At 48.4% G+C, this 15,076-nt stretch overlaps 1 protein-coding gene across 23 annotated transcripts in view; it reads right to left on the reverse strand.

Annotated features, from left to right (window-relative positions):
- LOC114290664 (protein disulfide-isomerase 5-4) overlaps positions 1–15,076 on the reverse strand; it is a 66,088-nt gene that overhangs the window by 36,322 nt on the left and 14,690 nt on the right. For 21 of the 23 annotated variants that reach the window (XM_082882063.1, XM_082882047.1, XM_082882024.1 and 18 more), the window contains one exon: positions 14,608–14,695. In XM_082882063.1, the coding sequence (XP_082738189.1) occupies positions 14,608–14,695 (88 nt within the window). The other 2 variants (XM_082881963.1, XM_082881966.1) reach the window with 1 other exon arrangement.

The raw sequence follows: 15,076 nt of genomic DNA on the forward strand, positions 1-15,076 counted from the left end.
GTGCAAGAGGTCTGATGGATAATGCCATGAGAAGAGAAATATTGTCCTAACCCAGAATCTATGTATTCCCCGCCATTATCAGAACGAAATAGTTTGACAGTGGCCCCAAACTGAGTACAAATCATCTTATGAAAATTGCGAAACACAGAGAAAACCTCACTCTTATCTTTCATGAGATACACCCAAGTAGCACGAGAAAATCATCAATAAATGTAACAAACCATTGATGACCTTTCACAAAGTTTATCAACGGCACTAGACTGATGAGCCCGAGAATAGGAACCACGTCCTCTAGACTGGCCTGACCGACCTCCTCGAGAACTAGACCGATCACCTCTACCCCCGGATGGAGTCCCATGAAGCTTCTAACACGTCGCACGAGTATGTCGCGGCTTCTTGCAATAATCACATAATACAGACTCCTTAGCAGCAGACGGAGGGATGGGAGTCAGGCTGAGGCCATCTCGAGGAGTAGACAGTAATGTTGAGCGGTCAGTAGAGACAGGGGACATCATAGCAGACCGGCGACTCTCCTCATTTTGTACATAGGCAAATGCCTCCTGAAGTGAAGGAAGAGTGTCCATACCCAGAACTCGACCCCTAAATTTAAAGACCCGTTTAGGCCAGCCAGAATCAGCAGGGCAAACGGGCTTATAGTCTTCCAGGTGGTCAAGGCGTTTCCAGCCGTTGGTGAGGAAAGTGAAATACTGAAGAACAGTCTGCTCCCCTTGAAGTGAGCTCTCAATAGAGCGGCGTAACTCAAATGCCTGTGAGAAATTCCCTTTGCGGGAATAGGTGGCAGCCACAGCATCCCAAACATTCTGGGCAGTCTCCATAGACAAGTAGCCCTTATCAATTTCAGGAACCATTAAATGAATAAGCCAACCCATAATTAAAGAATTGGTAATCTCCCATTGGTCATAACCCGAGTGAGTGGTATTAGGTGCCTGTATCCTGCCATTAACATACCCCATCTTCCCTCTGTTCTTCAAAAACATAGTCAAACTTTGAGACCATGCTAGGTAGTTCTGACCATTAAATAGAGAGGTGGTGATTTTCAGACTAGGGTTGGGGTTCTCAGTCATGGTAGTAGGTATAATGAGACTCTCACTCCTCGGTGTTTGAGAAGTAGGGGACACACTGGTGGAATCTGTCATGGATACTATACTACCGAACCCGCAACAAAACTAGTGGCATTCACAAACCCGGAAGGTCGTGATGAAAGAACAGGCACAATGACCACTATAAAAGCATAACAAAATTAAGAAACCATTTTTTTTATTTTTTTATTCTATTTAGTTATTCATTTATACATGTATTGGTACGGTCTATATACACAACATAAGTATACCAAACAGTGATGAGAGTATACCAGAGAGAGATCGACGAACTGCTGGAAGATTGACTGGCGGAGGAGATCGACTGAGGAGGTCGACGGGCTGAGGAGATCAGCTGAGTGAGGAGATCGACAGAGGAAGGCGAGCTAAAGACGACGGCAACGAACTGAGGAGATCGACTGAGTGACGACGGCGAGCTGAAGATCGCAGCAGATGATCAACCTAGGTAAGTTTCGAACCCTAGAGTGGTTGGTGCAAAGGTCGACCAACAAGGGTGAGCCGAAACCCTAAAGGTTCTGCTCTGATACCATGAAGCTTGAGTAACCAGCTTAGGGTTTGATAGAATATCATCTCCTATTTATAAATGAAGATTAGGATTTACAAGATGAGACAATTTCAAGTCGAGCCCAGAGGGCATAGAATAATTACAAACTAAAAAAGCTCAGATAATAATATAATATGCTAACAAAAACGCTGATATTTTATTCGGGCGAGCAAAGTCAACTCGGCCCTTCTGCAAATTGGACAATACGCCGACATTTTACTCGGGCGAGCAAAGTCAGCTCGGCCCTTTTGCAAGTTGGGCAAAATGCCAACATTTCACTTGAGCGAGCAAAATCAACTCGGCCCTTCTCCGAGTTGGACAAATCAGCTCGGCCCTTTTGCAAGTTGGGCAAAACGCCAACATTTCACTTGGGAATGGCCGAATCAGCTCGGCCTTTTTGCAAGTTGGACAAAACGCCAACATTTTACACGGGTGAACAAAGTCAGCTCGACCCTTTTGCAAGTTGGGCAAAACGCCAACATTTCACTTGGGCGAACAAAATCAGCTCGGCCCTTCTGCAAGTTGGACAAAACGCCAACATTTCACTCGGGCGAGTAAAATCAACTCGGCCCTTATGCAAGTTGGACAATACACCAACTGTTTGCACGGCCTCTGTCAAGCCATTGTTGGCTTCTTGCCCCTGGCATTCATAGTGGCCCCATACCCTTGTGATGTCATTGTACAGAAACACATAATATAAGAAGGAGGTAGGAAAATATAGGGTCATCTTTCATTACACGTCAGAGATTTACATCTGGTGCCAAAGGGCCAATATTCAAAAGAAAAGGGAACAGAAGAGATTACATTTCAGAAGTAAAAAATCTTAAGATTAGCTGCATTCCACGGTCTGGGGATAGCTTTACCATCTAAATCTTCTAGATGGTATGCCCCTTTGCCTGCAAGGCCAGTTACCTTATACGGCCCTTCCCAATTTGCACCCAGTTTGCCTTCACCAAGGATCACCGTGTTGCCCATCATCTTTCTCAAGACCTAGTCTCCGATCTTGAATAGCCTTGGATGCACAGCCTTGTTGTATTTCCTGGAGAGTTCTTGCTGGTAGGTTGCAATGTGGATTAGCGCCCATTCCTTTCTTCCTTCAGCTAGGTCAAGCTCCAAGGCCACTGCTTCATTATTCAAGTCTGGCTGAAAACTTTCAGACCGGATGGTCGGCATACCGATTTCCAATGGGATAACAGCCTCCATGCCATAGGCCAAGGCAAATGGTGTTTTCCCGGTCGAACGTCTTGGCGTGGTGCAGTATGCCCAGAGCACATTGGGTAGTTCTTCAGCCCACTTCCCTTTGGCTTTCTCTAGCCGCTTCTTCAGCCCGTCCAGGATAGTCTTGTTTAAGGCTTCTGCTTGACCATTTGACTGAGAGTAGGCCGGTGTTGAGTTGTAGAACTCAATCTTTAACTCTTCGCAAAATCCGTGAAAGAGTTTCCCATCGAACTGAGTGTCAATATCCGAAATAAGGGCCTTCGGTATACTGAAGCAAGTGACGACACTTTGCCAAACAAACTTCTTCACATCTTTTTCCATTATGGTTGCCAACGGCTCAGCCTCAACCCACTTACTGAAGTAATCGGTAGCAACGATGAAAAACTTGCGGTTGCCCGGAGCTGTTGGGAGTGGTCCCACAAAGTGCGAACAGCCAAGGACTTGTAAGGGGGAGCAGCTCTCTGGCCGGCTGGTGGATTTGGTGAGCAAATTTTTGACATTTTTCACACCTGCAAACGTATTTCTGCGCGTCCGCCTGCATGCACGGCCACCAATAACCTTGGGAAATCGCTCGGTAAGCCAAAGACCTTCCCCCAATACGACTCCCGCAGATGCCTTCATGAATCTCATAGAGGACAGCTTCCACCTTGTCGGGGTGGACGCACTTCAGATACGGCCCAGTGAAAGACTTCTTGTATAAGGCTCCAGATGGAGAGAGCCAAAACCGCTCTGATTTGGCTCGGATTTTGTTGGCCGCCTTCTTTTCTTCTGGTAGAATTCTATCCTTTAGGAAGGGGATGATGGGGTCCATCCAGGATGATCCTAAGTCGGCGCAGAGTACTTCGGGGCAAAAAATCGGTGATCAAAGGATTGGGAAAAGTTGTTTGCATGGATGCTAGGCCGGCCAGTTCATTAGCTGCTTTGTTCTCCTCGCGGTTAATTTGTTCCATTCTTATCGTAGCAAACTTTTTGAGTTCTGCGCGTACCAGCGCCTGATATTTGGCCATCCTTTCATCCCTAGCCTCATACTCCCCAGAGACCTGATTGATCACCAGTTTGGAGTCGCTGAATACCATAAGCTCCGACGCTTTCATCCTCAATGCGCTTTTCAATCCGGCAAGGAGGGCTTCATTTTCTGCCTCATTGTTGGACGTTCGAAAACCGATTGTGATCGCATGCCCTATGGTTAGCCCATCTAGGGAGGTCAGGACGATCCCCAGCCCAGCGCCGTGCCTGTTGGAGGCCCTATCGACGAAGAGTTCCCACATCTCGCCAATGAACAATTTCCAACAGTCGGAGGGATTTTGGGAGCTCTTCAGCTGCGGGGTACTGGTCGGTTCATTCTGGTTTCTTTCTATGCCCCGGTCGAGCCCGTGCTTTGACAGTTTGTCCAGTTCCTGCATTTTTTGTTCGACTTTCGTTTGCCCTTCCGTCACTTGTTGTCCGCTATTCGTATCTGCTATCTGAGCCATGGGCTGCGCCAAATCCGCGCTGGCCACATCGATAGGGCAAACAGGGTGTGCTCCTGGGGCAAATTCCGCCACGAAGTCGGCAAGAGCTTGAGCTTTGACGGCAGTGCGCGGTTGAAACTTAATATCATACTGCCCCAATTCTACAGCCCACTTTAGAGTTCTGCCAGTAAAATCAGCCTTCTCGAAGAGCACCTTAAGTGGAAATTCGGTTAGCACAACAACTGTGTGAGCATGAAAATAATGCGCTAGCATTCTGGAGGCCATCATCAGGGCCAGAGCCAATTTTTCTAGCGGCAGATTTCTTGATTCAACCGAGAGCAAGGTCTTGCTTACGTAGAAGATGGGGAGGTGCTCGGTACCCTCAGCACGGCGCTTACCACATCTTGAGAGACAGCCAAGTAGAGATACAGTTCTTCACCCGGTTTTGGTGTGACCAGGATAGGGGCTGAGGAAAGGTATGCTTTCAGATCCGCCAATGCACGGTCACATTCGTCATCCCAGAAGAACTTGGCCTTCAAAGTTTTGAAAAAGGGCCTGCAACGATCTCAAGACCGGCTGATAAATCTGTTCAGCGCGGCTGCCATCCCGACAAGATGTTGCACGTCCTTTATGGAGTTTGGGCGCTCCAGCTCTTGTATCGCCTTGATTTGGGAAGGGTCGGCTTCAATTCCTCGGTTCGTGACCAAAAAACCTAGGAATTTTCCGGTGCTGACTCCGAAGGCGCACTTGGAGGCATTCAAACGCAGCTTGTGATGTTTGAGTGTAGTGAACATCTCTGGTAGGTCGGCGAGGTGTCAAGATTTTTCCTTGCTCTTTACCACCATATCGTCGATGTAAGCCTCCATGGTGCGACCTAGAAGGGGAGCGAACATCTTGGTTACCATCCTTTGAAAAGTTGCCCCAGCGTTTTTTAGTCTGAATGGCATGACCTTGTAGCAGTACCGGCCACGCGGAGTGGTGAACGAAGTGATCTCTCGGTCTGGTTCATACATGGCTATCTGGTGGTAGCCGCGATACGCATCGAGGAAGCTGAACCTCTGATGGCCAGCGATCAAGTCCACCAGCTGGTCGATTCTTGGGAGGGGGAAGCTATCCTTTGGGCACGCACGGTTGACCGTCTTATAATCAACGCACACCCGCCACTTGCCGTTCTTTTTCAGCACCACCGTGTTAGATATCCACCTAGGATATTGCACTTCTTCTATTGCCCCCCGCTTCCAACAAGTTCTTGACCTCTTCCGCTACTATCTCGGCATGGTGCAAGGCCGAGCGCCGTGTCCTCTAGATGACCGGCCGTGCATTTGGAAAGACGTTTAACTGGTGGCAAATGAAGCTAGGGTCGACGCCAGGCATATCGTAAGGCGTCCATGCGAAGGCCTCCATATTAGAAATCAAAAAGTCAACGTACTCAAGTCGCTCGGCGCTGGACAGGGATGAGCCCAAAAGAAAGAACTTGTTTGGGTCATTCTCGTCCATGCGCACCTCCACCAAGTCTTCGACCGATATCTCCTCGGCCTTTCTTCCTACGTCTTCCAGGACTTCCTTCCCCTCCGGGCCCTCTATCATCTGCACAAAGCCCTTGGCAACTCTGCTGCCATTTACTGCGACGAAGCACTGTCTTGCCATCACCTGGTCTCCCCAAACCTCATCTATCTGTCCGGTTGGTGCCGGGAGGCGCAGGACCTGATGGTAGGTCGATGCTACTGCCTGCATGGCATGCAACCAGCCCCTACCCAAAATTAAGTTGTAGGTCGATGGGACTTTAAGCACCCAAAACTCCACTTGCTTCGTGACTGATCCCGCTTTGACCGGCAATATGATCTTTCCGATCGGCCATTCTGGTTGAGAGTTAAAGCCAACCAATGGAGACGTTGCGGGGGCCAAGTCCTTGTCCTCAAACTTCATCTGTTTGAATGCGTCGTAATACATGATCTCGACCGAACTCCCCTGGTCAACCAGAATTCTTTTGATGTCGAAGTCCTTGACACAGAGGGTCACCACTAGGGCGTCATTATGAGGCACTTAAATCCTTTCCAAGTCTTTGCTAGAAAAGGTCAAGACGTCTTTTTCCTCGGTCTTCTCTTTTTTCACGGCAGGCTGAACGGAGAGCACCTCTCTCATGTGCTCAGCTTTCTTGATCATCCTTCTTAGTTCGCAGACCCTTGCCGGCTCAATGATGCCATGGATGACATTGATCACGCCCTGCGACACTGCATCCAGGACGGCGAGGCCGTTTGGCTCGCCCTGTCCCTGGGGAGCAACTTTCATATCGCCGTCTATGTACTGGTCCAGATGCCCTACCGCCACCAACTCCTTCAAATGTTGTTTGAGCGGCACACAGTCCTCCGTTCGGTGCCCTCATTCTTCATAGAAGGTGCAGCGATACCTCAAATTGAAGCCTCTCTGCGTGTTTCCCAACTTGGTCGGCCAACGGACGTAGGGTTCACCTCGGATTTCACTCAAGATGCGGTAAATAGGGATTTTAAAGACCGTGGTGATACCGGTTCGTGCTTTCAACTTTACCTTGGCATCTTCCTCTTCATCACGAGGAGCGTTAGCTCAGTCGTTTCTGCGACCTTTGTTCCTATCATCGCGGTTTGAGCAACGACGTTGATCTTTTGACCGGTCGTTTGGGCGGTTGTCCTCCTGCCCTACCGAGTGAACCTTTCCCGCCACTCTTCTGTCCGCCGGGACCGGATTCTCCTTCTCGGTCGCAGTGGCGGCATCGTCCTCCACTCGGATGTGTTCGTTGATCCGCCGCATCAAAAATTCCATGGTAGTGGGCTGTGCATCGTAAGCGAATCTCGCAGCCTATGTCCGACTGGGAGACCCTGCTTGTATTGGGTGATCGCCAAATTGGTGGGGCAGTCAAGGATCTCGTTGCAAGTTTCCCAGTACTTGGCATTGTATGCGTTCGAAGAACCTCCAGATTCCATCTTAACGCCCAGGAGATGGTCGACCTTCTTTGGTGTTCGAGTATTGGTTTTGAATTTGGTGACGAAGGCCTCTGTTAGTTGTTGCCAGCCCTCGATGCTCCCCTCCGAAAGCCTTTCGAACCACTTCAGGCCTAGTTCGCCCAAGCTTGTTGGGAATATGAGGCACATGAGGGCGTCATTGCGTTGATGTCCTGCCATCACTTGCCGGTAATGACTCACGTGCATGTACGGATCAATCTTGCTGTCGTACAACGTGAACTTAGGCTGGTGGAATCCGGCAGGGAGCGGCGTGCTCTCAATTTCTGGGGACAGCGGGGTAGCGGTAAGTAATGCTAGTTCTCTGTCCCCTGGTGCTATCATTCTAGGCGCAGGCATTGCCACTTCCTCACTACAACGGATCTGGGAGCCCAGCCTTTGCGATGCCAACAGCCTTCGGGTCTGTCTACGGCGAGCCCTCTCTTCCAGTACATCCCTCAGGTTTACCGAATGGACAAAGAAAAAGTATCTCGACGTCGACGAGGGGAGCGAGGAACGGTAGCTGCCGTCGCGAGTATGAGACCTTCCTACCTGTGGGTCGGCGTCTCCTACCCCATAGCGTCTGGTGATAGAGAGGGAGGACGTCCTTTCCTGGGGGCAACTGCCAGAGCGAGGGGGCGGGGTGCGCTCACTGAGGTTGCCCTCTCCAGCAGCACCCTTCCCTTTCATCTGGCGCTTCAGCGCCTCCATTTCAGCTGCCATCTTGCGAATGAGAGCGTCCTGGTCTTTGAGTTTGTGCTCCAGGCGCTGAGCATGTGACTCTCTGGACTCTTCGAGCGATCAGTGCTCCTTGTGCGTTTGTCGCGCGCACCCCTGGAACGGTCTCCAAGCCCGCCATGGTGGGAATAGCAGGAGGGCCATCTCTCCGTCGGACAGACTCCAATGTGATACCATCGACGACGGACAGTGGAGTTTCGTCATGGTTAGCCATGGAAACAGTCGAAAAAGCTTGAAGAGCAAGGTTTGTCTGTCGAGTTTTTCCCATAGACGGCGCCAATTGTACAGGGGTGAAATATCCTTTGTTCTCCGTACTCCTTGCGCTCGAGCTTTACGCAGCGTCGCTTGGCCTGAAAACAAAAAGACGGTGAGCTGCCCGGCGGTGTGCTGCCGGATAGACCCTCCGACAATCAAGTCAGCATACTTGAAGAAGGAGAGAGCACTTTTGAGAGAGAGAGTTGGGAATTCCTCAGATTGCTCACCTCCAACGTCCCCCATGCCTCCTTTTTCTAGGCTGGCCATGCAACCTCAGAGATTGTGGGCGCACTACCTCTGTTGTCCTTCCCTGGACAGGTGGTAGTGCTCCCCTCTACCTTCCTTACGCGTGTAAAGGCCAAAACCTCCAAACAGCGTGTGTGGAACTGCCAAATAGTATTAACGCGTGCCACAAGTGGATTTCCCCTCCATCACACCATTGGTCCAGGTGGCATACTCAACTGGGATATCATGACCGATCCAGGCCTTCATCCCGGTCTAAATTCATTCCGGGCTGTGCTTGGCTCGGTCCAAACGCACCACTGCGGATCCAACCGAAGACTTAGCCGAGTCAAAAGCTCAGTTGGGCACATGCATGTCTTCGCATTGCAGTCAGCGACATAGCTCGGCCAAACGCGATAGCCTGAGAGGCCGTGCCGATTCGGTTGGGTGCCATAGCCCGGCGCAAATCTCCCTCTCAATTGTCCCTTATTCCCATCCGAGCTGAGCGTGATTTGGGATTATCATTCTGACCGAGCCATCCAAATTGGTCGATCGTCGGGGATTGCCCCAGTAGTCTAGTCGTCGATCGTACAACCGTACTGACACAGCCATCTTTTCGATGCCACGTGGCTTCACACCATTGGTTCTGTGCAGACCCATAGCTGTCTTCGTCACGCGCAAATTTCAAAAGGTTTCGGCCCTTTGGCTTCCCCGCTCCTTTATATACGCACATGAGGGGTCACATACGCCCCTACTGTTCATCTTTTGTCTCGAGCCAAACCGTAGCCTTCAAGTTTCCAAGCTTCTACCATCACTGCTCCTCCAGTCGTTCTTGACCACCTTCATCCTCTCAAAGGCTGTAGACAAGATCGTGGTTAACTGCTCCTCACTTGGCGTCCATATCGGTAAGTTTACCTGCCGCTCCTTCGTACTCGTCATTTACGTTTTTCATGTTCTGGCCTGGGACTGTTAGAATCTTACCAGTGCCCCCTCTTTGGGGTAATACTGGTACACCTTAGGAAAAACTGGAATCAGAGAAGCAGATGGGGCTTCCATGCCCCTTGTTTCCCCTAGTTTCGATGCACGGACTTGACACTTAGGATAAACAGCCTGAACCCTGAGCGAGACCGAGCAAAACCCAAGTTTTTAATCTATAAATAGGATTTAGCCGAGCAAGAACCTGTTTGTGGTCTTGTTTTGAGGCCGAGACCAAGCTGCAAGAAGGGGGGCTAGAACCGATCTAGGAAGGCCAGGTCGGCCACATAGTGAAGCCGAGATAAGAAAATTGAACCGATCAAACGCCCCAGATAGTGAAGCCGTGCAATTTATGCCACGGTAATCCTTGGACTTGTTTCTTAATAATGCAGAACAAACTAGGACCGACCAGGCCCGTTCAGCGTTACAACCGATGAAGCTCAAAGTCCGAGCAAACATTCACCAATTTTTTACTGAGATACGACCTAAATCAACCAACTAAATAAAACCGGGATAGATGGGGAAGTACCGGTTCATGGTGAATTCTCCGGGGGCACTGGCCGAGTTCCGTAGAGAGTATAATATTCCAGATGATGTCCACTTGGAGCTCGCCAAGAAAGGAGACACTCCCTGGGGCGAGCTGGACAAATGCCCCTTCACGGTGGTGTCCATTGTAGAAGGAGGCCTGCGCTTCCCGGTCCAACCCCTGATCTGCGAGTTTTTAAGGCAGACTAGGTTGTGCCCGACCCAAGTCTCCAACAATACATACAAAATAATAAACGGCGTGGCCGAACTAAATAGAATTCAAGGGCGGGGTCAGGCGTCTCCACCAACTCTTCTTGGAACTCGTCATTGTCACATTTATTTGTCTCGGGGCCATCCTCCCAAGGTATGAAGCCTGGCCACCAAGACCCTTCATAGGTAGTAAACTGTCTTACCGCTCTCCCGCACCTTAACAATCTTGGGCGGAGGACTTGTGGAGTTGCTGCTCCTCTTCTGCCCACTACTTTCTGGAGCAGCCTCTGCATCCCGAATGCCTTCCCATTTTGGCAATTTTACTCCTGCAACTTTATCGCTCTTTGGAGTTTCACCCGTTAACAACTCAGTAAAGAAAATTGCATTCGAATAGTGTGCCTCCTCAACCCCAAATGGCTGTTCAGACGCATTTATGTGGTTACTGTGCGCTTTCCCAACTTTACCTTCACACATTAGTGATAACTAGACGGGATAGCTCCGTATCGGTGCATCCAAGCTCTGCCAAGTATCATGTGGCAATTTGTGTCCGCTTCAATCACATGAAACTTTGTTGCGGAACGGATCTCACCAATTCCTAGGTCCACGACCACATGGCCCTTGGTATCTTTTTTCTCGCCGCCAAAACCGATCACAGTGATGGGTTGGCGAACCATCCTGGACTCTAGGATACCAGCCTTTGCAAAGGTGTCAATAGTGATGATGTTTATAGACGCCCCCGCCATCAAGGAAAGCATGCTTGAACTCTACATCATTGATGTATGCTGTGACAAAAAGAGAACGATTATGGGAAAATGAGTATGCTCTGTCTGCCTTTGAAAAAGTAATGGCCCCATAAGCTTCCTGGATGCGCTGAGGCACATACTCCTTAGTCTCAGCAACTTCATCATGGTGCACTTCAAAGATATTAATGAGGGTTCTTGTTGCTTCCAACCTGGCGGCTTGGCTCAACCCCAACTAGTCAAACAAGGCGCGAAACTTAACAAAGTTTTGCAAGGCCTGGGCATTAGCATCCTCTGCGAATTTTGCCTCTGTAGGTACTGTCTCAGGGAGCTGGCCGGTTGCAATTTCTTCCAACTTATTATAGTAAGACGCCATATGCACTTGATCACGCACAAGCCCGAGATAGCCAATCATATATGTACATTCTTTCCCTTCTCCTTGTGGTTAGGACAAGGGTCCTTCCACACATCACAGTTACCGACATCTTTGAACTTCAGCTCATTTGCGTCAACTTTCTTCTTAAAGATACTTTTTAAAGTCCACCAGTCCCTAGTAGGGTGTCTGGTGGTTCTGTGATAGACACAATAATCCGGGCTTTCTTTGTCCTTCTTGGTTGGAGGGACATCAACTGGAGGCAAGATAAGTTCACCATCAGCTACCCATTCTTTAACCAGAGCCTTAACATTCTCAAGGCTACAAGGACATAGATTTCTGTCCTCATAACTCTTCCTCTTCCGAGAGGACGTCGCCTCCCCTTGCGAACGGCTCCCTCCTGCAGAGGGTACCGCAGCAACTCTGCTACTGCAAGAGTAGCGGTGGCTGTCACGAGATCTGTGCAAGGGACCAGTGGTACTGAGCTTCCTAGCTGCCTCAATCAAGGCTGAAATGGTAGGGGGATTATGATTCACCAAGAAAATTTTGTAGTCGCGTATGGCACCCCACACATATGCTGACTAAATAGGCCTCATCCACTGGTTCATGACAGTCAATAGCCTTATCTTGGAACCGCTTAACATAGTCCAGTATATCTTCGCCTTCCTTTTGGACATCTCGCCCAAGGGTGAGGGTTGTAACTTTCTCTTGGACTTGGAAGAACTTCGTGTGGAACTTGTTCACCATCTCCTCCCAACTCTTGATCGAGTTGGGAGCCAAGTTCACATACCAGCTGCAAGCCCTTTCAGTAAGTGGACTTGGAGAACTCCCGAAGGCGCAGATAGTGGTCACTGCCATGGACACCAAGAGTTTCAATGAACCTCACCACCTGTTCTCTGGCATTGCCTTGTTTCCCATCAAACTTAATAAACTTGGGCACTGTATACCCAGTAGGGTATGGCATGGTTAATATCTCCTGAAGGTGCCACGTGTCCTTCTGCATGTACTGTGTACTATCTGTTTGCCTCCGCAACTACCTTTTTGAGCCTCAACAAGTGTAGTTGCGACGGGAGTGTTTGGCGCTGCAACTCCCTCTTGAGCCTCAGCAACTGCAGTTGCGACGGGAGCGTTTGCTGCTGCACTTGCCTTCTCAGCTCGAACCTCAGCAAATGCACTTGCAGCGGTAAACTTTGCTGCTGCACTTGCCTTCTCAGTTCTACTTCGCCACTACATGCATTCTCAGGACTCCATTAGTCTGCTATCGACAATGTTCGTACTCACCGCAGCGAAGCCTTCACCCTTAGCCACCTAACCACAAACTCCCCAGCTTCCCCCGGCGAAGGCCACAGCCAAGCCTGCTATCAGCCGTGTTGTCCCTTAACACCAAGCCCAAGGGGCTTCCTTAGTCCTGCCTGTGCGACTAAGGCAGGTCTATGACCTGGGTAATGGAAAGGGAGTCCCTTATGCTAGGGCTACCCTGCTCCCGTCTTCGCGGGATCGTCGCGGTAAACTGGTACCCTGAGCCTACTATCAGCCCTGGGCTAGTAATGCCTTGGGGCCTGCTATCAGCGCCTGACATTACCCTCTCCTTGCAGAGGGGAAGCTTTTCCCAGAGGCTGCTATCACCTTGCCGGGATGTTCCCTCCGCAAGTTGGTTGCGGCGGCAATAGTTGCTGCGGTAGTCATTTCCCGTGGCAAGTTTAAATGGCATAACCAACAATATTAGAGATGGCGGCGCCGACAAAGTGCCTCTGCAACTTGAGCGCCTCTGTAACTTAGTTGCTTCGGTTCTCTCCTTCCCTCAGCAACTCCAGGTGGCGACGGAACCGAGAATACTTGGAATGGCGGCGCTAAGACAAAGTGCCTCCGCAACTTGGTTGTCGCGACTGTCGCCTCTGCAACTTAATTGCTTCGGCTTTCTCTTTCCCTCATCAACTTTGGATGGCGGCAGAGCCAAAGATATTAAGAATGGCGGTGCTGAGGCAAAATACCTCGGCAACTTCTCTGCTGCATGTATTCCCTCTGCAATTGTGTTCCCGCTGCAACTTGACTTGGTCATTTTCCTTCGTGGAGTCTGTTTGGACCCTTGGCGGGTCGGACCTACTCCGGCCCACTGTTGGCCCACTTCCCTTGGACTTTAGCCCATGCTCCTTTTTCATTCCTGGTCGCCTCTTTGGGGCGACCTCAGTACTTAGGCCCACACTTAATTTGGGGTTTAATTTCTGACCCTTTACAAAAACAGAACGTAAAGGCTAGAAGTAGTGTTGAAGCTGAATTTAGATCAGTGGCTCATGGAATTTGTAAAGCTTTGTGGATCGAGAGAGTATTGGAAGACTTAAAAATTCCAAGAACATCACCAACGGAAGTTTACTGTAACAACAAGGCAGCAAATGCAATTGCTCATAATCTTGTTCTTCATAACAGAACTAAGCATGTGGAAGTGGACAAGCACTTTATCAAAGAAAAGATTGAGAAGGGATTGATCTGCATGTCTTATATACCCACTGCGGAGCAGATTGCAGATGTTCTTACAAAGGGACTACACAAGAGGCAATTCGACCACCTAATCTACAAGTTGGCCATGGAAGACATATTCAAGCCAGCTTAAGGGAGAGTGTTGGAAATGGGAAGAAAATAATTCTGCCAGGATATGGCTGAATTCTTTAGGATATCACAGCTGTAAATATCTAGATTTAGTCAATAATATAGAATAGGAAAGTTTATATTTTGAATTAGAATTAGTAGCTAAATAGTAGCTAATCAATCCTCAGAATCAGTAGCTAATCAGTCCCTTATTTTATGCCATGTATCTCCTATTAATAGAGATGTTGTGTGTACATTGTTTAAATATGAGAATAAAAAATATTATTCTTTCTAGCTTTCATTCAAAATAATAAAATCCAGTTTTCCAACTAGTACCAAGCATGTAGATTTTGAATTTCTGAACAAATTTAATTAAGGCATTTCAAAATGGCCTATTTGACTGATCAATAAATTAATGGAAGGAAAATAACACGGTGCAGCTGTTAATAGAGTAAGTAGAACTTCAATTGGCGAACAATACTGCAAGACCCCAAATGTTCTAGCAAACAGTCACATGGGTGTTGGTCCCACACCCATGTGAGTGGTAGATTTTTTGATAAATTTTTTCGTATCCCTAGGCATTTTGCTCATTGGTGAAATATGGCCAGAGACAAAAACCACAAAAGAAAGACACGAAAAGGAGCATAATGTAACTACTAGGGAATCCTGAAAAACAAACTCACTTGGTAAGTCAACGAGAGATGGAAATAGCTGAACAAATGTCCAAGAGACATCAATGCTGGAAGCACACTTAGAAACGATTTTTCTGATCTGCATCAAAAAAGAAAACAGAAAAAAAATATATGTATGAAAGTCAATAATGCCCTTCACTGCAGATTAAGTCCACAGTATCTCCGAAAGCATTCTTTTAGATCCTCCTTTTTGAAATTAAACATATGTGTTTAGTTGTCAAAATTTCCATTAATCTCAATCAATTTCAATACGAAATTACTATACCATATTTTGTTCCAACAAGGTCGAGACGGTGCATAATAACTTTAAACATACAAAATAAGATGTGGCATCACATAAGCAACGGAATTTATTTATGAAGTAGCATTGACAAGACAAAAATAAAATAAAACTACAATTATAAATACCAATATATATGAAGGGTCTTGCTAAAAAGTGCCCTGGGACACGAAAAGTAGA

Source organism: Camellia sinensis, chromosome 1, assembly GCF_055761805.1.
Source record: "Camellia sinensis isolate YWXY chromosome 1, ASM5576180v1, whole genome shotgun sequence".
NCBI lineage: Eukaryota > Viridiplantae > Streptophyta > Magnoliopsida > Ericales > Theaceae > Camellia > Camellia sinensis.